The following is a 24,714-nucleotide window of genomic DNA, read 5'->3' on the forward strand; positions in this document are numbered from 1 at the left end:
AATAATATAATTTGTGTTAGATATGGTGTATATTTTCTTACCTTGACGGATTGTTTGCATACAACGACTCATTCGGGGTCAAGCGAAGGTCCCCCACTCACCTCCTAAACGTATATATCAATTAATGTTATCAAAAAAATTGTAATTAATTTTACATATATTATACTTTTATAAGATTTTTTATTACATCAAAGTATTTAATTTACTATAACAAATAAATACATTTCTCATTAGTGTTACCAAAAAAATTGTCATTATTTCAACATAATTTTTAAGATATACGATCAAGGCAATCTATTAAAATAGAGGTATAATATTATATTTTCTATTATTTTTTTTTAATGAGTTGATGTTACATCAGAAGACTATAGTTATACTTGAGATGATAATTTATGTATAAGTTATAAAACGTAATATCATAAAGATTTAAATTATTTCCAAAAATTAGACAAGAAAATGAATATTCCAGTATATTTTTGTATGTGCAAAAAGTCTTACCTCGTTTTTTAAAAAAATTAAATTAAAGTGTATACATGCAACAGTTGTTATAGGTGGACTGGAAACTTTATATAAAAAATATCAATACTCATCTCTTTTCAATGTAATAAATGAATTTGCTTTGGGCAAGGATGACATTATCGTATATTAAGAAAAAAGCACGGGTGAAATGAAAATAAAATAAAAAGGGTATAAAGAAGAAGAATAAAAACGGTTTGAGTAAATGAAAGAAAAATTTTGGAGCAATTTATAAGGAGCGCAATTTTGTTTTTTAATTCCCTCCTAATATAAAAAATTAAAACTTTAAACTATTTTTAAATATTTCCTCTATTTTAAACATCCTTTCTATTTAATTCAATTGTATATATATATTAAAATTCTAAAACAATATTTAAGTATCCTTCCTATTTTAAATATCTTTCCTAGTCAATTATATATACAATTAAAAATTAAATTCTATTTTTAAGCATATTTCCTATTTTAATAATATTTCCTAATTATCTCTTTACTAACCCTCCATCTTCTTTTGTTTTTTATTTATTTATTTCACCATTGTCCCTCAAAACTCTCAACTCACTTTTTTATTTTTCTCTCTCTCTCCTCTCTTTATAGAACTTATAAATTTGAGAACCAACTACTCCTTTTTGCTTTTACTAGGAACGGCCCCAAATCTTGCTTCTCATTTCTCAGTAAAACTTCTATGTAAGTCCCTGTTTGCCCCACTTTTATCATTTCTCTTAATGCAAATATGGCTTTTTTTTTTTTTTTTTTAATCGTCTTTTCTCGCTTCATCTTGTCTAAGTTGATGCTCTTGGTTATTGATCTAACGTCAAATCCAGTTCTTGAAGCTTTTGGCAATGCCAAAACTGTTAGGAACAACAACTCAAGGTGAGTGTGTGATAACTGAAGGTTTGTCATTTTAAGGTGTCCGTTCTGTTATTTTTAGCTTATCTCAGTTTCTTTTTGTTACCTTGGTTGTAGTCGATTTGTAAATTTGTTGAGCTTCAATTTGACAAAAATGGGAGGATATCTGGGGCAGCTGTGCGGACTACTTACTTGAAAGGTCTCGTGTCTGCCAAGTTCAGATCCTGAAGAAACTATCATTGCTTTTACCTTCTCTTTGCAGCGCCACCTGAGGTATTGATGGTGTACCAAATGTGCTCTTCTTGTTTATATGCCAATCCTCATGCAAATTTAGGACTGCCTGTGCTTGTTAGTTAATATTTATAATTGATTATGTCTCTCTAAATTTTTCAGGTTAGAGAAAGTATAAGTTGGATCACCCTAAACATTCCATTACTTGAATCAATCCAACGGTTACAAGCTGGATGGAGTGGATGATACCGAGGAATATCTTGCAACTAGAAGGGCTATGGATGTAGTTGGAATCAGTGAGGAAGAACAGGTTTGTACTTCTGTTGAATTTCGGGAAATAGTGTTCTTGCCACTATATTCAAATTTTTTGATGAGGAATAATTCTTTTCAGGAGGAATTTTTAGGGTTGTACTCTGCAATTTCTGCATCTTGGAAATATTGACTTTGCAAAGGGAGAGGAGGTTACTCTCTGTCATCAAGGATGAAAAATCAGGTTCCATCTTAATACGACAGCTGAACTGCTAAGGTATGATCAATATGTTCTTAATATGTAGGATGGATCTTCTGATCTCATGTTCTTTTGTTTTTTAGTTATATGCCTGTTTTACTTTATGTGGTACCATAGGTGTGATGCCAAGAGCTTGGAGATGCACTGATAAACGTGTATGGTAACACCGGAGAGGTTATCACAAGAACCCTGATCGTGGTTCTGCCGCGGGTACAGGGATGCCTTAGCTAAAACCATTTATTCTCGCTTGTTTGATTGGTATGGGAACTTCCTTAGCTCTGGGCACTTGTTGTGTCTTGTGTCCACTTTTAGATTTTATCAGAAATGGATAATCATAAATACTTATCAAGAGGTAGAACGTTTATTTAATCCATAAATTTGTACCTTATATCATGTTTCTTAAGTATTTGATGTTGTTAAAAGGGTTTTTTTGTTTTAACTTTTTATGTATATTATTGATGGGCTTGTAGATAAGATGACTCTCTCGATTGGGCAAAATCCAAACTCAAATCATAATTGGAGTTCTTGATATTTACGGGCTTGAAAGTTTCAAGTTTAATAGGTAAGAAAATTGACTTTAAATTTACTCTCTTAAAAATCTTTGCCATTGCAGCTAACAGATTTCTGTATTAAAGTTTTGAGCAGTTCTGTATCAATTTTACCAATGAAAAACTACAGCAACATTTCAATCAGGTTTTGTGCCTTTTGACATGTTTCTGCCGTGTATTCTGGATACATTTTATAGCCTTTCATAATTTGGATGTATGGTATTAATGTAATATTATATAAGGTTATTGTTTTTTTTTTTTTTTTTTTTTTTTTCTCCTTGTCTCTCTATATATTCCATGACTTTTTTTTTTTTTTTTTTCGAAATAGAAAAATGACAAGAAGGGACCATCAACACGGGATGCTTTCATATTTATATCAATAAAATAGTGTAGTAGACTATCTTTAGCTTTTATGTGTAAACGTATTAAAATTATAAGTTGTTGACTTTATATATTTTAATAAATTTTCTTTGATATATTTCATTTTAAGTTAAAAGTGATATATTCATAGTTTTGATAATGATAATAGCTCACGTTCCATTGTGGAAAAAAAAAGGTATATTTATAATTTTATTTAATTAATGTGAAATATATATAAAATTGTCAGTCCAATGATATAAATAACTTTTGTTACCTTTTAAATTGTTGACACGATATTTTTGTCACTTTTAATATTAACTAAAAAATTATATAGGGTCTCAAATTTAATGACTTAAATTTTTGTCACTACACTTTTCATGTTTTTGACAAAAATATTTTTGTCACTATTAACAAAATTTGATAAATATAATTTATCACGATTTTAATTTCCCCATAATTTTTTTTTCACTTGAATATTCTCCTCACGAAAAAGATTCGTCACATTTTAGAAGCATAGTCATGAATTTTTTTCTCATTATTGAGATGCCAAAAAATATTTGTCACGCTTATATTATTTTGACAATAAAATCTGTCATGTAAAAATATTTGTATCAAAAATTATTTGTCATGTTATTAATTTTTTTACAAAATTATTCTGTCACTATACAATTTCTGATAAATAATATTGTCATATAAACAAACATGTGACGAAATAAATGTTGTCACAAAAGTCAATGACAAATAAATTTTTGTCACATTAAAATTATGACCAATAATTTAGTCACCATTCACAATTTTGACAAAATCAATTTTGTCATAATATATGATTTTTTCATCATAAAGCTTATCATTTAGTCTTTAAATGTAAGTCAATTGTGATAAAATATTACTTGTAGTGATAAATTGCTTTCTATTGTTACAATAATTTATCACAACAAACTAATTTAAAGTGCAAATTATTATTGTCACAATAAAAATTAGGCTATGGTGACCAAACTCTCTTTCGTCACTATACACTTAAGAGTACGAGCTTAATGTGACCAATCTGGTGACCAATAATTCCTCACAATAGAGAAATGGTCACAATTTTGATATTTATAGTGACAATTTATTTTGTTTGAGAAGCCTAAATTCTTGTAGTGCCTAGTCCGCAAACACAAAGATAACAACGGGGTAGCACAAAATAATGCTCAGTAAGAAATCCTCTACTCGTCTATCCCCGTAACTCTTTCTCTTAATTCCTTCCTTATACCTTTCCCCTTTCATTTATTTTCTCACTACAACATTCGCATTTTTAGCTATAGCATTCATTGTAGCTAAAAGTTGAATTGTGTGTAGCTAAATGGTTTAGCTACCAAATGCAATGTTTTATAGCTTATCGTAGCTAGAAGTGGCGCAGCTAAAAGTTGCCATGTGTACTTTTTACTTACGTAGCTAACAGTTTATATTTTTTGCTATGGATAAGATTAATATATACAAAAAACTTAATTGTTTTTGCTATACCAGTATAAATTTGTAGCAAAAGCTTTGCCTTTTAGCCATAACGAATAGATTGTTAACTATGCTTGCATTTTAGCTACATAAATATAAATTTATAACTAAAAGCTTAAAACTCCTGCTACAAAAATAATACTCGTGGCAAACATATAGACTTTTGGCTAAATAACCACTAATTCGTAGCTAAATAAAAAGATTACTTGTCACATATGTAGTATTGGTGCTAAATATTATATTTGCTACGAACAATATAAAATCATCTCTATATATGAAAATAATTGCTATGGAATAATATGTTAATAGCTAAATATTGAAATTGCTTGCTATGAATACTTTTAATTTGTAACTAAATATTATAATTATTTGTAATGGAACAAAAATTTATATCAAGAATTTATAATTTATTGCTTCGATTAAAATTAATTGTAACAAATATTGCTATAATTATCAAATTTAATAATAATTACAAATTTATAGCAATATTTTTATATTAAATAGATATATGGACGTCTTAAGAAAATTCTAATATAAAAAATAAAACATTAATAGTCATTTTTCAACCAAATAATTGTCTATTCATAAAATCCTTCATCCTAGTAATTTAAAATGTTATCAACTAATTTTTTTTTTACAAAATATGAATGCTTCAATGTCTAACAACCTTTCTTGCCCATTTAAGATTCCACCAACCTGCAATATCAAATTTGAAAAAAATAATATTAATATTAATCATATAAATGTAATCATTGCATATCACTTTATTATTAATTATAAGAAAATTGGTTTTCATAGTATATATGCAATTTTCAAAATACTTACATTTCATCATAAGGGATTTGGTTATTGTTGAAGATTGTTGACCTTGAGTTGTAAGCTCATCTTGAACTTCTCTTCCCATCGTCTGTTCTCTCCTCCATTTGCCTTTTTACTTCTTCTAATTTCTCATTTGCTTCCCTCTTTGCTCTTCCACCCTTTCATTGCTTCCTTCCCAGTAGTTTGTACTTGTTTCATACCAGCAAAGATACATATCATCAGAACTTGTTTCATATCATCATGAACTAGCCCAGTGTTCCTTCATCGTATACAAACCAGACCTTCCACTTTGGTTTAAAAATAACATATGTTTCCTCCAATTATTGTCGAACACAAGAAGTGGAGAAAACTGTGAAGTTGCTACTGGTCCAGATGACACGCATTTCAAACTCCCTCATCTATCCAAAAGCTATACCTTCTTCTATCTTTTTCAATTGCACCGTAGCATTTCTACGCTTCTACAATTTTCCCAGCCTCTGCCAAAACAAACAAATAAATAAATATTGAATATTAACATGATTTTTTTTTTTTTAGAAGTAGTTGCATAAGAGGTTAATCAAGAATAGTGAGATTTATCATAGCCTCATGACACTGCTTGATTCAGCTGCATGTCACAGAAGTAAATTCATGCTTCTTAGTTCCACAATACCCCATAAAGCTTCGTGTGCATTTGTAAACTTAATCTTTCCACTATTCCAATAAATTTTCAATACTCATTAAATAGTCACATTGCTCGTTCACAGTTAGGAAAAAGAAACTAATCCTTGCCTTTACAATTTCCTAAAATCCAAACCTACAGTGAGATACTCATTACTTTAAGCCTAGTTCAGTTTCTTCATATAAAGCATGGATCCTTTGAAGTATAGTGAAGACATCAAATATTACTCACATAAGCTTTAAGAAACCATTCAATAGTTCTTCATCTACTTTCATTCTAATCTCATATGAGATGATAAATACTTGCTTGGATTCAAAAAATCTGGTTAGATGTAAAAGGTTACAAACAATCAATTAACTTTTTTCTGTCTCACCGAGATTTTCTTTGGAGCAGATAAAAGTGGTAAGTGTTATGAAGATCCCTTAACCTCCCCTAATCTGAATTATACTTTTCCGATAAATTACAGATAATAATTGATGTAAATGGAAGATTACGGAAGGAAAAAAATCTTATCAAACATGACCCAACTATGCCTCAATTCAAAAGCACTCAGATTTACCCAACCTCCACAGTTAGTCTTATACTTCCAGCAGCAACTACTTAATCACAAACGAAGAAAAGCGCTAGTAAAATGTAAAGAAATTAGGGGAAAAGAATGATAGTTTACTTTGTAAAGTTTGATAAGAACATTTCAAGAGACTCCTGAGAATCATAACGGCAGAGATGACAAAAGATTTATCGCCTCAATTGCCTCATGCGATCAAACTATTTCATCACAACTGCCATGCCTTTCAAGCACTATTAACTTGGTCCCCAGCATTTTCAGCAGCCCAGAACATTGAAACTGCCCTGCTTGGATCTTTGTCTACCAACTACATTTAAGAACTGCAAATAAGAAATAGAATAAAAGAACAACATATACACAAAGTCTTTCACTGAAGAACTCTAAGCAATTATCTAAAAATTATACAGCAGATACTCTTAACATTTAGTCTATCAGTAAGTTTCACCTAAAATTTCTACCAAAACACATAGCTCTTTTATTTGGAAAATGTCAACTCAGTAAATCATGCACATATTCATCCCTATAAAAACATGTTCTCTATGCAAGAAAAATGCAGAAGACATAAAACTTCACCATTTATTTATTTTATTTTCTCTCAATTTTCCCTTAAACCAAAAAGAGCTAAATAATAGGGGCAACCCTCCTTGCAAAACCCACTTCTACATGAAATTCAAAGATTTTCCTATAATCAATAGGTTCTTGAAAAATAGTAATCATACAAATCCCGTATTCTTTAATATATTCAAGAACAAAATTGTTCATCACAAAATTACTCAAATCACCGAGAGCAAGAATTATAACCAAAGAATCAAAACTGCTTGAAAACACAATAATATAGAAATATAAAAACTCTCTCTATTTGTTTCTAGCACTAGAAATTCAATACTCCTTCAGTCAATATATCATTCAATCAGTTCTACAGCCCCTACTTTTCATCCAAAACTATATATTTCCACAGCCAAAAAAAATAAAAGTACTTATTAACTTTGACTTGTTAAAAGTTATCAAAATCCCAATCTCTGGTTCAATTATCGAAGGAATTTCATTCTCTTTATTCGCTCTAACACTAAAAAGATAAATAAACACCAAAAAATGTATTAAAGATTCAAACTAATAACTTCTAAATCATAACCATCAAAACTCTTCTCCAAGAGCATTTCATCAACACCATAAAAAGTTCTCTGCAAACTTCCAAAAATTAACGCAACTCATCACCCAGCTTCCAATTTCCAAATATCTACCAAAGTCAACATAAACCCACGAAGAATTCGTACTAAGAAACAACTAAAGAGAGAGGGAAAAAAAGAAATTTTTAGATTTGGAAAGAATTGCCTACCTATACAATCGACGAAATTGGGTTCTTTTCTGAGTTTTCTTGTCTTAAATGGAGATGGGTGAGAATTCGAATGTGAATCTAAGGTGCGGAAGCAGCTACTTGTGTAGGGTTTAACGAAAAGATGGTTGTGAGGTTTAGACGACAAAGAGAAATTTAATTCGATTTGAAGTGTGCATTTGTAATTTGAATTACGAATTTGGGTGTCAAGAAGCTCGATGGAATAAACCTAATTTATGGTAAGTTGGATCAAAGGATTAAAACCTAATTGAAAGGAAATAGAAAAACTGACCTTTGAAGCCTGAATCTTGCCTGGGAATTCTTCCAAAGGTTTTAGTCGTTGCTCCTTGTTTTATATTAAACACTTTCGAAAAAAACCTTACCAAAAAATAAAAAAAAAAGGCGCAATGAAAATTAAGGAGGGAAAAAATATAATCTTTATCTTATTCGAAGTGTAAACATATTTTTATTGAAAAACAACAATAGACATAACCCAATTAAGTATGATAAGGTTCACCATAACTAAGGTTAAACAATTATCTTATTAAATTATCTTATATTAGTAATGTATATAAATTATTATCAAATTATCACCATTTAAAGATAAAATACTAAATTATGATAAAGAATTAAATTCTACATATTTAAGATAAATATTTGAATTATAATAGATGAATAAGATAAATAATCTTTACATAGGGTTGTTACAAGAGCCAACCATAGTCTATGTGATTCACTAAGTTCAACTTTTATAAGCAAATTTATATTCTTATTATAACAATACGAAAAGATATTGAGAATTAATCACTAGTGGTTTAAATCAATTGCAATTGATACCTTGAGATGATTTATTAAACATTTATTAAATCATAAGGAGTGAGACCACTAAATCCTACCATTACTAACGCCGTAATGAATTATTTATTTCTGTTCATAGAACGAACTTGCAAATTGATCTCCAACTTATTGATTACTGATGTGGAACATGTAGTAGATGATACATGGAGCGAGCTGAGCATCAAACGCCCAAACAAATAGCAATATTTTGTTTAAATTATTTCATATACCTACTTTATTATTATATTATTATTATTAATGTGTGGTTAATATAAGTTATTAATTAGTTGAAGAAATATTTGTATAGGTTCTTAGGACTATTGAAGCATTAGTTCATAATAAAGTCGACCAGAAGGTTCTACTGCAGAGGGTACTTATGGAAGAGAGTCTAATATTTTGCTCAGCATATTTAAAATTGTATGAAACTAAGCTTGATAAGTTGGGAAGAGTCTTTTAAGTTAGCTATGTTTGAATGTTATAATTTATTATTGACCTTAGCTGTGTGATTAACACTATGTTTAATTTGACTATAACTATTTAATTCACAAGTAATATAAATATAATTACTCATGGGATAAATTAGAATTCTATAGCTCATACTATAAGAATTGTAGTATATTATTTTCACATTCTTTATTTTGCTACAAATCAAATATTTTGTAGCTAATACACACATATTAGCTATATATTTAAACTAGTAGCTAATAATGATACTATAATATTGTTACTACCATGAAAATAAAATTTGTATAGCTATACCTTAATTAGCTATAATTTCAATATTTATAGCTAATTCACAAATAATAGCTATATAGTTAAACTTGTAGCTAATTGATACTTATGCCATGTAAATTAAATGTTTATAGCAAAATACATTAATTAGCTACAATATTAACCATAGCTAATACATTGTAGCTAAATGACTAGTTTATTGCCACATTTAATAAGTTAAAGCAAGAGATGAATTAGCTTCGAGGGAGGAAATCTTATCACTAAAATTATTTCAATTAGCTATAAATATTGACTTTTGTAGCTGTAAATATGTATTTGCTACAGTTTTCTTTTCTGCAGCTAATTTTCATAGCTATATGTCTATAATGTTGTAGTGTCTTTTTCTTTTCTTTTTCTCTTTCACATAGCTCTCTTTTCTATTAACTTTCTGTTGTATGTCACACGCCTCATCTTACCAGAGGCAACGGCTGAGTGGAGATCACAAAGCACCCACCCACTCTTTGTGACTTCTACCTTCTGTTCCTCTCTTCTTTCTCTTTTTTCTCATTCTTTCTCACTTGAATGTCACGGCTCATCTTACCGGAGACACGGCCGGTGGAGTTCACAAAGCACCCACCACTCTTCGTGACTTCCGGGTAAGGTTCACAAAGCACCAACCCATTCTTAGATTTTTCTCATTCTCTTTACTTTAGAGTAGCTCATTCACAAAGTTCTCTACTCTTTCTCAAACTACTTCTTAATGCACAATTAATGCTAAGGATGGTTCACGCTTAAGTTTCTTACTTAATGTACTTATGAATGCACAAATGCAATATTCATCAACATATTCATTCTGCAACAGTCACACTCAAGAAGACATAACTTGAGTTATACATCAGATTGATACGTTTTTGTTCTCGTTTTAAAGCAGAGAAAACCTACAACTTCTGTTTTGGTCTAAACCCAGTTCAATCCGTAAATGCCCAAAAATCACTTAGAAAGTCACAGCTATGACAGGGCAGTTTGGTAACATGTTTTCACTTAGGCATTTCATCAAATATTAGTTGCACAAACAAACCCATTCAATTATCATTCTATTTATTTCTCAAACCATCCAATGAGAGAAAAACTCTCTTGTAGCATCACATACCTACATGGTAAACACACTCCCAAAAATTTCTCCAATTCTTCCATTTCAACACTCATCAAATGATCACATATTTCTCATATTCAAATATATCCAACAATAAGCATAATACATCAGACATCTCATCTAAATTTCTCATAATCACAACATATGCATATTAAAAAGAAATCTCTACTCACTTGAATTCTTAAATTTAGCTTAAGTTAGATTTTGAGTGGAATTTACTTACCTTGTGCTTGAGTAGTCTCTCCTAAACTCTCTACTCTTGTTGGATCCAACTTCTCTTAACCCTAAGCGTAAACTTCTAAGAACTCAACCTTTACACAAAAAATCATAGATAAAGAGTATGAATCCTTACCTTTTGATACCTAGAATCAAAGCCCTATGAAAAACCACTTAAAAGCCCTCAAAATCCTGGAGGATTGAATGAAAATTTGAGAGAAAATGGGGAGGATGTGGCGGTGGAATGAAGAAAATAAGGTTTCAAACACTTTAGTTTATAACCATACTTTTCCATTATGCCCTTATTCTTTCTTAGAAATTCCACTATGTCCCTTAATAAATGACCATAATGCCCTCATTTTTAATGCATCTCTATGAAATTCTATCTCTTTTCACTCTCCACAATTTCAACTAATTTTGATTGAAAAGACCATTTTACGCCTAATGAATGTTTAAGGGATTTTCTTCACTCTTCTCAAAATAACTTTAACAAAAATTCAATAAGGGCCAACCAACCAACCAATATTCACAATATATCAACCCAAATAAGCAAAGCAATAAACATTCAAGCAATACATCTAACTTACGACATACCTCAAGTGGGGCGTTACAAACAAGCTCTAGAAAATATTAATTATTGCAGTATGAAGATGATGATGTAAATGTTTGATAAATACATACCATATCAGTAGTCGAAACATGAATAATCACCCTAGACACTGGGGTGATAATAGATGATCGACGGATCACCTCAGCTTTTCTAGTTTCTTCTGTTGATGCAAGTGCCAAGGACTTCGAATAAAGAGACCCCCGAACATCCATCATATTAAGTTAAAAGAAACTTCACAATGAAAATAATTTGAGTTAGTGGTTTAAATATCTTGGAGTGCATAGCTCTTTATATAATTACATCGCCATATTAGGTGCTTGAAACATGCACTGACGTAGCTAATTATTAATAATATCTTTTATACGTAAATTTTTAGTAATTTTTAAACCACTACCGGATAGTTTGATGGTAAAAGAGTAAAAGAAGTTTTATAAACTTCTGAGTTTGAGTCTTTCCAAATACTAATAGAGGTGGCTACTAAGTCTTACCCAGCCGACAATTTTAAGGTTCTAAGAAATTAGTTGAGGTATGTGTTAGTAAAAGGTCTTTGTGTAATTGCAGTGTTTTGTTTCAAAGTGGTGTCATTTTGGTCACTGTTTATCTTTACTAAAGTTAGTTTAGCTCAGCTCTCTAACTTTACTCTTTAACGTTAAAAAGTTTAGAGCCGCTCTCTTCTCTTAATATAAAAGAGAACTGATCTCTTGTACAAGTAGTTAATAAAATTTACTAGATTGCGTTTTCTTCAAAGTTCTCTTTACTCTTTCTTTCTTCTTTCTTTGAAACTTTTATGGTATCAGAGCCTAAGACAAACGTCTATGGCTGAGATTCCTGGAAAATTCCAATCCTCTAATAACATGGAGAAATTGATTAGCAATTCCACTGGTTTCCACTCTTCTGCCTTTTCATCAAGTCTCCAAGTGATTAGTCCGAAATTGACAAGGGACAATTACAGAGCCAACTATCAATTTTGGCGATCTCAAGTATTATCTGCTGTAGGAGCTCATGAACTTGAGGAACACTTGACCAGTCTTGATCCTTGTCCCGAACCTTTGATTGTCTCCGATGGAAAGTCCTCATCTGATTTGAGTGTGAATAGTTCGAAGGAAACCCTAGCCAGAGAGAAGATCAATCCAGCTTAGATTGCTTGGAAGAAAACAGATAAGTTCCTTGTTACATGGCTTTTAGCTTCAATTTCAGAGTGTATATTCAGTAATGTTTCTAAATGTAAATCTGCTACTGAGATTTGGTTTGCATTAGAACATGAATTCTTAACTGAATCTAAAGCTAGAGCTCTACACTTGAAGAACTTGATTCAAAATACACAAAAAGGAAATCTTAGTGTTAGTGATTACATTAAGAAAATGAGAAGTATTGCTGAGAGCTTGTCGGCTAATGGTCACATAATCACAAACGATGAATTGCTTCAACATGTATTAGATGGTTTAGGTCTAGATTTTGATGCTGCTATTGTTAACCTAACTTCCAGAATTGAGTCAAAATTTGACTCAGTCACTCTACAAGAAGCTCAGTACCTATTAGAGAAGTATGAGATGAGATTAGAGAAGTTCAACTCTCCTAATTTTCCACTAAGTTCAGCACATGTTGCCTCACTAAACACCTCCACTAATAAATCCTTATCTGTCACTACAGGGACAGTATCATCTAGTTTCCCTATCTCATCGTCACACACAAATCAGTTACCAACACCTTTACCACAAACCTCACAACTTCCCTGTTATACTTCTCCTGCTAGTTTTCCCAATCCACCTCATCCTCACTACAGTTTACCTAAACAGGTAAACTTATTTGGTCAGTATGGTCCTTTTTCTACTTATCGACCACCTTGCTTTAACATAATGAACAGAGGCAGAGGTTGAGTAAACAACAGAGGCAAACCAGTCTGTCAAGTTTGTAGCAAAATAGGTCATACTACAGTACAGTGCTACCACTGTTACAACTCAACTTACAATGGAGTTCCACCTCACCAACTTAGCTCACCCAATCAACAATTTGGTTCTGATCCTGTTTTTCCCCAGTACCACAACAAATCTTCCAAAACTTTCAACCATCTCATCCAACAACTAACCCCTATGGACTGAATTTACCAAATTTTTCTCAACACACCCATCGTTCGTCACAGTTTAATCAATCCTCACACTCCAACCTATAAAACTCACCACATTTTCCCCAACAACAGCTAGCACTCACTATTCCTAGCCAACAATTTAACTCACCAAACCAAGCCTACTACACTGCACATTCATCTCCTTTTCCTCAGACCTCTACTCTCACACCCATGACCATTAACTCAACAACTCCACCTGATCCAACCTAGTACATGGATTCAGGTGCTACTGACCATGTTACCTTAAATCTTAACCAACTTGCTATCAGTAGGAGCTATGATGGGTGTGATCAGTTGCAAGTAGGCAGTGGTGTATATCTCATGTTGGTTTCTCTCTTTTACCTAGTTCTCTTCAATCTAAATGCATTTTCTTAAAAAATGTTTTGTGTGTGCCTAGGATAACCAAAAATCTTCTTAGTATCTCTAAACTTACTCAAGATAATATTGTTGTTATTGAGTTTGACTCTAACTATTGCTCTGTTAAGGACAAGGCTACCAAGGCAGTGCTTCTGCAGGGAGGACTTAAAGCAGGCCTATATCAGTTGCATGTTCCTGCTAGTCAATCATTTACTCCTGACTTTGCTCATTCTCAGCTTAAGTCTTCTGTTTCCTTAGCTCCAAAATCATTTGTTACTTCCGTAGGTGATAAGTCTATCAATTTAGAGGCTTGTAAAAATAATAAAATTAAGTTACAAGTCACTGCTGTTGGTAATAAGTCTGTCACCTTAGGTACTGTTGATTGTCCGTCTAATGTACCTGAACAGAAACCATGTAACTCTTCACTATTGAAGTCTATCAATTCTAATGACATGGTTGTTGATTCTGGTACTTGTAAGAAGATTTACATGATATGAATAAAAGAAATGTATTTGCTAATTCTTGTTTTGCATCTGCCAATTCTACTAATTCTTGCGGGTGTTTGTCTAAGCTTATAAGCTAGTCAAACTAGCTTATAAGCTCTAAAATTAAGCTGACATGTTTGTTTATAACATTTTTTAGCTTATAAGTTGAGCTTATAAGCCAAAAAAAATAAGTTGGGGGGGAGGTACTTTTTTTTTTTGGCTTATAAGCACTCTGCTTATAAGCTAGTTTGACCAAGTATATTACCACATTATCCTTGTTTAATTTTAAAATTCCTTAGTATACCCTTGTTTAATGTAGTACCTTTTTTAGTCATTTTATAAAAAATATACTTATAAGCCACATTTTACCAAACACGTCAACTACTTATCAGTCACTTATAAGTATTTTAACCAAACACGTAATTGCTTAAAATTTCAAATGCTTATAAGCTAAAATTAGCTTATAAGCACTTGTTGCTTATAAGCTCATTTTCATAAGCTCAGACAAACACCCCCCTTGTTCTGCATCTGCCAATTTTACTAATTCTTGTTCTGCATCTGCTGATTCTAATGCTGATAATTGTCATTTGCATTCTATTGATAGACATCATTTGCATTCTACTCATTCAACCATACAGTCATCTAATTCTGGTTCAGTTTCTCAAAGCACACAGTCACTTAGTTCTAGTTCAGTTTTCAAGAGTTCACAACCCACTGAGTTCTTCAATTCTGATTATTTCATCACACCAGAAATTAGTGTTGACACTGCTACATCTCACACAAAACCCACTTCCTCATCTGAAAGCTTACCATTGAGTACACAACTCACCACTAATACCTCCAACTCCACTAATCTGCATACTCAAACTACTGCTCTACCAAAAATGGAGCACTTAAACTCACACTCAACAAATTTAGAACATATCCATGGCTTAATATCTCACACACCTTCAACTTTTCAAGTCACCAATACTAAGGATAATTCTTTAATACTTTGGCACAATAGACTTGGTCATCCTCATGCAGATGTCTTACACAAAATTCTGGTTAAGTTACTTAAAACCTCAAGCAAGGCTAATTTCAACTCTTCATTAGGTTTTTGTGATGCTTGGAAAATGGGCAAAATACACAGAAATTCTTTTCCTATTTCCCATAATAGAGCAACCCAACCACTTGAAATAGTTCAAAGTGATATTTGGGGTCTAGCCCCTGTCACTTCCTTAGAAGGCTATAAATACTATATACACTTCATTGATGATTATAGTAGATATACATGGATGTTTCCTTTAAGAACTAAGGCTGAAGTTCACTCTGTTTTTATTAAGTTCCATCATTTGGTTGAAAGACAATTCAATTATAAGTTGAAATGTTTACAATCTGATCAGGGAGCTTAATACAAGGGTTTAATTCCTTACCTAACCAATGCTGGCATACTTTTTAGGCACTCTTGTGCTTATGTTCATCAACAAAATGGTAGGAGTGAAAGAAAACATAGACATATTGCTGAAACTGGCCTTACACTTCTTGCACATGCATTTATGCCTTTACATTTTTGGTGGTTAGCCTTTGAGTCTGCTGTTTTTCTCATAAATAGACTACCTACATCAGTTCTGAATTTTATCTCTCCATATCAAACTTTGTTTTGTCATGAGCCTCTTTACTCAACTCTTAAAGTCTTTGGGTGTGCTTGTTTTCCATACTTGAGAGATTTTCAAAAACACAAGTTTAGTTTTCACTCCTCCAAGTGTGTTTTTGTGGGTTATAGTCTTGTTCACAAGGGTTATAAATGTCTCAATTCTGATGGTAGAATTTTTATTACACCTAGTGTTCAATTTAATGAAACAGATTTTCCATTTGCTTTTGGTTTCAGTTCTCATGTGTCTAAGCCTTCCACTTCTCAAAATCCTCAAAATTCTTCAGCATCTTCCAGTTCTTTAGGTCTTAATCCTTTAGTCTCCAGTTTTCCTTTTGTTTCAATTCCATCAGTAACTGATAATAGGCCACAAGTTGCTCCTACAGCCCTCTACCAAATCCTTCTTCAGTAGTTGGTAAGCCATCTTCTTCTCTTTTACTTCATCCTTCAACTACTTCATCTCCTTGTTCCAATACATCCTTACATCATTCTAATCCTAGCACATCATTATGCATGCCCACTACATCCTCTTCAACTCTATTAAATTGTCCTTTAGTTGTTGATCTCACCTCTTTTTCTCCATTGACATACAAAAGTCAAACACAAATGAGTTCATCTAGCTGTCCACTTGTTATTGACTTGCACTCATCACTGTTTCCTACTGAAAAACACCCACTGCATATCTCTTCCACCAATACACATCCCATGCAAACTAGAGCCAAGACAGCCTCCCAACAAGCCCTTAGTACTTCAATTTTTCCTCAATTTATTAATCCTAAACCTACAGCCTCCCAAAACACTAATGACACTAAACCTACAGCCTCCCAAAACACTAATACTCTTCAGCCACCATCTCAACATACCACTGCCTTTATCATTTCAAAACCTGCTTCTTCACCACCTGTTCATTCAGAACCAAACACAGTAACAGAAGCACTAGCTCATCCTAACTGGAATAAGGCAATGCAGGAAGAGTTTAATGCTTTAATGGCTAATGACACTTGGGTATTAGTTCCTAAAACATCAGATATGAATATTGTTGGCAACAAATGGGTCTTTAGAACCAAGTTTTATGCTGATGAGAGTTTACAAAAATATAAGGCTAGATTAGTAGCCAAAGGTTTCCAACAAACTCCAGGATTGGATTACTTTGAAACCTTCAGCCTTGTTGTCAAACCCTCAACTATCCATATTATCTTTTCTCTAGCTGTCTCCAAAGGATGGGATATACAGCAAATTGATATCAATAATGCCTTCCTCAATGGCATTCTAAGTGAAACGGTTTTTATGAAACAACCTAAACATTTTGAGAGTTTTCAGTATCCCTTTCATGTGTGCAAGCTTAAAAAGGCTCTTTATGGTCTTAAACAAGCCCCAAGGGCCTGGTTTGACAAACTTAAGTAAGCCTTGTTGGACAGAAAATTTGTGAACTCGATTTCTGACTCAAGTTTGTTCATCTACAAGGATAACTCTCAGGTTTTGTATGTCCTTATTTATGTGGATGACATACTTGTAACTAGTTCAAACACATCATCAATTCTGCAACTTATTAAAGGATTGAATCATCATTTTGCATTAAAAAGTCTTGGATCAGTTTCTTATTTCTTGGGATTGGAAGCAACAAGAAATTCATAAGGGCTTCACCTAAAACAAACTAAATATATCACTGATCTTCTTGTTAAAACAAAAATGCAGGATGCTCATTCTTGTCCAACACCTAGGCTATTGGAAACAAGTTGTTTATAGGTGATAGTGAGTTATTTCAGGATTCTAGTCTCTATAGAAGCACTATCGGAGCCTTACAATATTTGACTTTAACTCGGTCGGACATAAGCATTACAGTAAATAAGCTAAGTCAATATCTTCAATCACCTTCTGAACTTCAGTGGCAGGCATGTAAAAGAGTGCTAAGATACATCAAAGGCACTCAGTTTCATGGGTTACAATTCAGACCAGTTGCTTTTATAAGTATAGAGTGCTATGCCGATGCTGATTGGAGAAGTAACTTAGATGACCAGAGATCCATAAGTGGGTACTGTGTTTTCTTAGGTCCCAATCTGATTCAATAGAGTTCTCAGAAGCAAAAAGTGGTGGCTTTATCCTCAACAGAAGCTGAGTACCGAGCACTTGCACACACAGCTACTGAACTAGCTTGGCTGGACAGCTTGTTTTCTGAGTTGGGAGTTGTCTTGAGCTTTTCACCAGTAATCTGTTGTGATAATATCAGTGTTGGAGCATTGGCAGCCAATCCTGTTTTTCATACACGCACAAAGCATATTGAGATTAATCCTATTGTTTGATTGGTGAATGCAGAATTTGTTTGATTGGTGAATGCAGAATTATTTACTGATTGAAGGGTTGTTTGATTGGCGAATGCAGAATTATTTTCTGCTTGCTATTGAATCGTTGATTGACTGTTGTTGAGGGGTTAATTGACTGATTGAATGCAGCATTGTTTGGTTGTAGAATTGCAGATTTGTTTGCACAAATTGAAGAACTGATTGTTGTTGAAATGCAGAATTATCTGCACAAGAAGTTGCACAACTGATTGTTGTTGAAATATGGTTGATTGAATGTTGTTGACGGGTTAATTGACTGATTGAATGCAGCATTGTTTGGTTGTAGAAATGCAAAATTATCTGCACAACAAGTTGCAGAACTGATTGTTGTTGAAGTGCAGAATCATCTACACAAAGTGCAGAATTAGCACAAATTGCTGTTGAAATGCAGAATTTTTTTGTCTTTTATTGATGAAATGCAGAATTGTTTGGAGAATTGCAGAATCTGCTTGCTGTCCAGAAGAATTGAAATGCAGAAATTTTTGTTGAAATCTTTTATTGGTGAAATGCAGAATTGTTTGGAGAATTGCATAATTGCATAATCTGCTTGCTGTCCAGAAGTTTTTGCTGTTCAGAATTGTTTTGCAACTATCCAGAATTTTTTTGTTGCAAGAGCTGAGATTAATCCAAGAAGAGATAGTATGAATTGAGGGGGAATGTTAGCCACAAAATGAGTTGTTTTGAAAAGGGATAGTATGGCTTAAGGGGGAATGTTAGTAAAAGGTCATTTGTGTAATTGCAGTGTTTTGTTTCAAAGTGGTGTCGTTTTGGTCACTGTTTATCTTTACTAAAGTTCAGTTTAGCTCAACTCTCTAACTTTACTCTTTAATGTTACTAAAAGTTCAGAGCAGCTCTCTTTCTCTTAATATTAAAGAGAAGTTGATCTCTTGTACAAGTAGTTAATCAAATTTACCAGATTTGCAGTTTTCTTCAAAGTTCTCTTTACTCTTTCTTTCTTCTTTCTTTGAAACTTTTAGTATGCACAAGCTGACCCAGAGACCTCGGTGATATATATATATAGTAAAATCTCTTTATAGTCATAATGTTGGGACCAACTAAATTTATTAATATGAGGAGGTTATAACTTAATAGAGGTGTAATTACAAGAATTATTATTTTGATAGTATGGAAATGAATATCAGAGTCATTACAAAATTGAGTGATCAGATTTAACAAATTCACTACACTAATCAAATGGATATTAATATCTTCCTTAATCATCCAAATAAGCAATAAGTCGTGTATGCTTTAACTGAAGAAGAAATCATTATTAGAATTAGACAAGAAGAGGAATGAGATAATCCTGAGGATGAATATAGTACGGAAATAGCAAAAGTTTCGTGCCAAGAAGCTCCAGACATGTAGCTATAAATATTTTGGCTTCAACAAAAGGATGTCCATGTTGGCTACTTATTACATGCCTGCAAGATAAAAGATATGGTAACAACTCTAAAACATAAATCATTGTCTCAAACAACTTTAGATAAATATTTATTTCATCTCAAACATTTAATGTAATATAATATTTTTTTTTTTTTATAATATACATACAATTATTACTATGCAGAGGCAAGTTCCTTAAAACGAGACCTTGAAAAACTACAACTTATTACAATGTAAAATTTATTCTTATTTATAACATAATCAAGTTGGGACTGTAATTTTTTATGACTACATGGAGGTTGTTCTTATATGAAATACCACTATAAAGAGGTTCTACTGTATATAATTTCTATACATTTGGGTTAGCTAATATGATAATCCCTATTCCAAGTTTTGAACTCGATGGTTGTTTATAAATTATGACTAATGAAACAGATACCATACACACAAGCTAAAATTTTATAACTACTGTATAATAAAATATAAATAAAATGTTCAAGACAATAATAACTTTAATTTTCATACCAAATTATATGCATCAATTTAGTAAAATCTAAGGATTTAGAAATTACTAGGTGTCTCAATTTACATACGGGTTAGCATCACATAAACTCTTAATTAATATCTTGCTTCAACATCAGGATCTGGGTATTAAAACTGTTTTTAAGAGACCTAATCAAAAAGAACATTCCCTTGTTAATATATAATATATTATATTTGTTTAATAAGATTTTATAAATCTGAATTAATTTATACTTGATATTTTTTTTTTCACTCACAATAAATAAAAAAGAAAGAAAGCACAAAAAATTCAAAAAGAGAATATATGCAGTGGAATTGTCTGGAGGGAACAAAGTTTCCACAGTGTCTTGATATATAACAAATCATCGATTTATGCATGAATAATATGATATGCATAAATCTGACCCTCCTTCACACACACACACACACACACACATACACACCACAACAACCAACGCGCCCCACGCCGCAACCCCCCCCCCCCACCCCGCTCCCCGGCGCGGTAACGGTGGTGGTCTGGATAGATATTTTCAAATTGGAAGAAGTGAAACATAATTATTTTTAGTTGAATAGAGTTAAAAAAAAAAAAAAAAATGTGTTTTGAATTGAATAGAATATAATTTTTATTTTGAGATAAAAAAATCCTATTTGAGTTAGATTAATTTTCTGAATGAATTGGTTCAATAAATAAACAAACACATTATATTTTTCGATCTAAATATGATAACAGCATAATGATTCGAAATAGTATAACAATCAGGGGCAAAACTTTTTATCATAACAATACAATATTCTTTATATTGTGATTATTTAATTACACTGGCATACAAAGAAGTTTTCTACCCAGTTCAATCATTTTAATTTGCCAAAATAAATTTTAGTTAAATTCTTAAGAAAACCCATAAATCAGCAAGGAAGACGTCATTAATTATTTGTGAAGAAATGGTTCTCGATGTGATACAAATCAAAATATTAATTGGTGATTAAAAATGATCTTCACAATTTTTACGAACTTCGTGGATAAATTGACATAGAAACAGGTTTCTTGATTATTGCAATTAGTTTGTACTTGGAGTTGGAATAGATCTCCCTATGAAGAGGTATTTATAGGCAGAGCAAATGGACAACTAGCTAACAGTAGAAATCAAATAACTGAATGCTTGATGACAGCATTATATATAAATGTTTTCAACAGAACAAGTTTATTTTATTATTGCTTGAAAACACAGTAGATTCGCATAGAAGATAATTGATGAATGGTAGTAAACTTTAGAGCTGTACGGGGTCCCTGAGCAATGAGGCAACATGGTCTTTTGTCAAATAAGAATTGGTGTAGCAGTCATCATCTTTCTAGAGAAGGTCTATTACACGTGTAAAATTAAGAATCCGTTCAAGCAGAGGCAGTGGAAAAGCAGTTGGTTTAAGGAAAGCTTCATTTATATCTTTCCATGCATTTGCAATTTGCTCACGAAACACTTTAAGTGTCTCTTCTTCCGAAACACCATGGTCCTTCATGTGACATTCAATTGCTGAGACAACATGTCCTCTCTTTTGCTCATGCTATTCCATTTATATGCAAAGTCAATCGTTAAAAATATATATTGATCATTTCTGAATTAATTAATTAATTTAGTTCAGTATGTACCTTGTGACCCACTATGTCATCCATGAGTCTGCAAATTATTGAGGCAGCCTTCAAAACCTTAGGGTAGCTGAATAACCATTCAAAGGCTTCTTTGGTTGCAACATCTCCCATTCCTACAAAAGATGTTGTGGTTAACAATTGGTACGCACTGGTAACCAATGCTACACTCATGTACTCATCCAGTGTTGGAAAATATTTTTCATGACACCATTTGGCTTCAGTATGATAATTTCTAACTATACTCTTCATCTGTGAAACCAAAAATCCAATTCGAAATTATTAGTACAAGTACTAAGAATCCAATAGTACGTGGTTTTAAACTACACAAATTAAAGGCTTGAAATGAAAGCATCACTGCTTCTTTTGCAAAATCAAGGCGGTATAATTTTCCTTGATCCGCCATTTCTTGTTCAATTTCACTGTAAATATCAAGAAGAGCCTTATAACATAGTTTCATGTAGTCAGGCAGTTGATCTATGGCACTGATATTCCACCTGAAACAGAGAAATGGCTAGCTTATTATAACCAAAAAAGGATAATGATAAATTTTGGATGACTGAAGGTCATCAAGATTATGAAACAAATTACCTCTCAACTGCTGAGGTCAACAGCTCAAGTTCATCAATTGTACCATACACATCATAGATATCGTCTATAATGGAAGTTATGGAGATCACTTTGGTTAAAAATCTTCTACCCATTAAATATTCCGGCTCAAAATACACTCCCAATATCCAGAAGTAACACTCAACAATTCTGTCTCTTGCAAAAGGTAGCTCCTGGGCGAAGTTTAAATCCTTCCACCACCTAATCACATAAATGGAGAATTAAGTTAATCATGGAGAATGTAAAATTTGCTATACCATGTATCTAATGGGCAATGCTATACCATTAGATAGTTCAGTAGAATGAAAAACTGCTTGAAATTAATCATGATTAAATTTTATTAACTTACTTTGTAATAGCACTGAGTTCCTTCTGATGCAACTTCTGTAATATGTTGAAATCTAACTTTGCAAAAGTTAATATAACTTCAATGTGCGAAGCTTCTTCGTGATAGATACTCATGTAATATCTTGCCTCCAGCCTTGGTAAACTCTTGCGAAGAGGTCGAGTTAAGGCATGCTTAACTTGCCCTGCAAGTGGAGAGCTGGGTTGAGTTGCTACCCGCGACTCAAGGTGATTGGTAGTGAAAGTAAGAGCTTCATCTAGTATATTTTCTCCATGAACCCTGAGATTTGAGGCTTCGTACAAGTTTATCATTCCTCGAACATCTTCTGCAAGAGATGCCTTGAAGCTCCCATTATTGTCCTTGAATTCGTTGAACACATCTGCTTATTCACGACACAACACACCACATCTACATAAAGTAATTAAGGAATTTATTTACAAAAAAAAAAAAAAAAAAAGTAATTGCCGAGGATAAAGAATATATAATATATACCGCATGAGATTTTATAACCATGTTGTCTAAGCAAGCGGAATTTAAGAGAGATTGAATACAAGTCATCAGTGTCATCTCCCGAATCACTTTCATTGTGAGCCTTATAGACGTCTTCTAAGATTTCATTAACCTCACTTTCAAAATGATAAGAGACCCCTAAGCGTTGGATTACATTAACCAAGTCAAGTTTTTGCAGAGACTTGTTTGCGTCATCCATTAGCATGCTTTTAATTTCCTCCTTCAGCTTCAGTAGTTTTGCGTTATCATCGTCACTTTCCTGAACAAGCAAAATAAATTGGTGAGAAAATATGTAAGACTTAGTTCTTATTGAAGAGAATTAAGTTTCGGATAACTCAGGGGTAATTTGTAAAATTTACTCGTCAAATACGTAAGATTATCACATCAGTTTGCAAAGAATAGTTTAAATGAAATTTATTTCATAATTATATAATTAGTTGTTTTTGTACATACTCAAAAGCATATTTTTCTCATAAGCAGTCACTAAGTACATAGAAATTAAATTAGAAGAAACAATTTACCATGGAATCAGTAGCATATGAGAGGAAATGATGCCCCCAGATGCTAGGATGATAATCAGCCGAGCGACGTTTAGTTTCTTCCTTAGCATTGTTTTTTACTGAAGAAGGAACGGCTGAAACGTGAAGAGACATTATAAGTTTGATTTCAAGAAAAAACAATAAATGGAGTAGAATGCTGAATATAGCTTTGTGCTTCAAGAGATAGTGAGTTCATAGAGTCTTCAAGCTCCTGTTATATAGACGTAGCTGGGAATAGTAAGAAACATGTTTTTCATTTAAATCTTTTTCCCTTTGGCTACTTAAAGGCCTCGGTGGCCAAGAGTAAGCTAATTCTTTATAATACAATGGATTTTAGATTTTAGTTATATAATTAGAATTAAGAATATGATCTCCCACGTTTAAGTTAACATGACATGGTGTGTTTATGGTATGAAGTTTTAATCTAGTAAGTTTTTTTTAAGATAATTGATAGAAAAATTAACTAAAAGCAGAACCACGATTAAGTTAACATGACATGATGTGTTTATGGTATGAAGTTTTAATCTTAAGGTATATTTTAGATATATTAATGTGCATATTCATTTAAAAAGAAATAATTATTTATATGACTCTATTTTAAGACTCAAATTAAAAGATAATACATCCTAATTGTCTTTGTAAGTAAGATCTTTGATGTAAATTATGAACGATTGTACTCTTCTCCTTCAATTCACTTCACTTCATTTTTTTCTTTCACCTCTTTTCTCCTTTTCTCTTCTTTATTCTCTTTGATGTTTTTAGATTTACATTTTTTATGTTGTTTGTATATGTTTAGGGGTGTATTTAATATAATTGAATTAT

The 24,714-nt window shown here is 32.2% G+C and overlaps 1 protein-coding gene across 1 annotated transcript; it reads right to left on the reverse strand.

Moving 5' to 3' along the window:
- Positions 1–21,515: 21,515 nt before the first annotated feature.
- On the reverse strand, positions 21,516–24,060 carry LOC116122670 ((-)-germacrene D synthase-like). Its single transcript, XM_031408500.1, is given in 7 exon segments — positions 21,516–21,806; positions 21,892–22,140; positions 22,247–22,385; positions 22,480–22,698; positions 22,847–23,222; positions 23,336–23,612; positions 23,875–24,060. Coding segments are annotated over 7 exon segments (1,683 nt in total). The 5' UTR covers positions 24,007–24,060.
- Between the last annotated feature and the right edge of the window lie 654 nt (positions 24,061–24,714).

This window comes from Pistacia vera, unplaced genomic scaffold (genome assembly GCF_008641045.1).
Source record: "Pistacia vera cultivar Batoury unplaced genomic scaffold, PisVer_v2 Contig136, whole genome shotgun sequence".
NCBI lineage: Eukaryota > Viridiplantae > Streptophyta > Magnoliopsida > Sapindales > Anacardiaceae > Pistacia > Pistacia vera.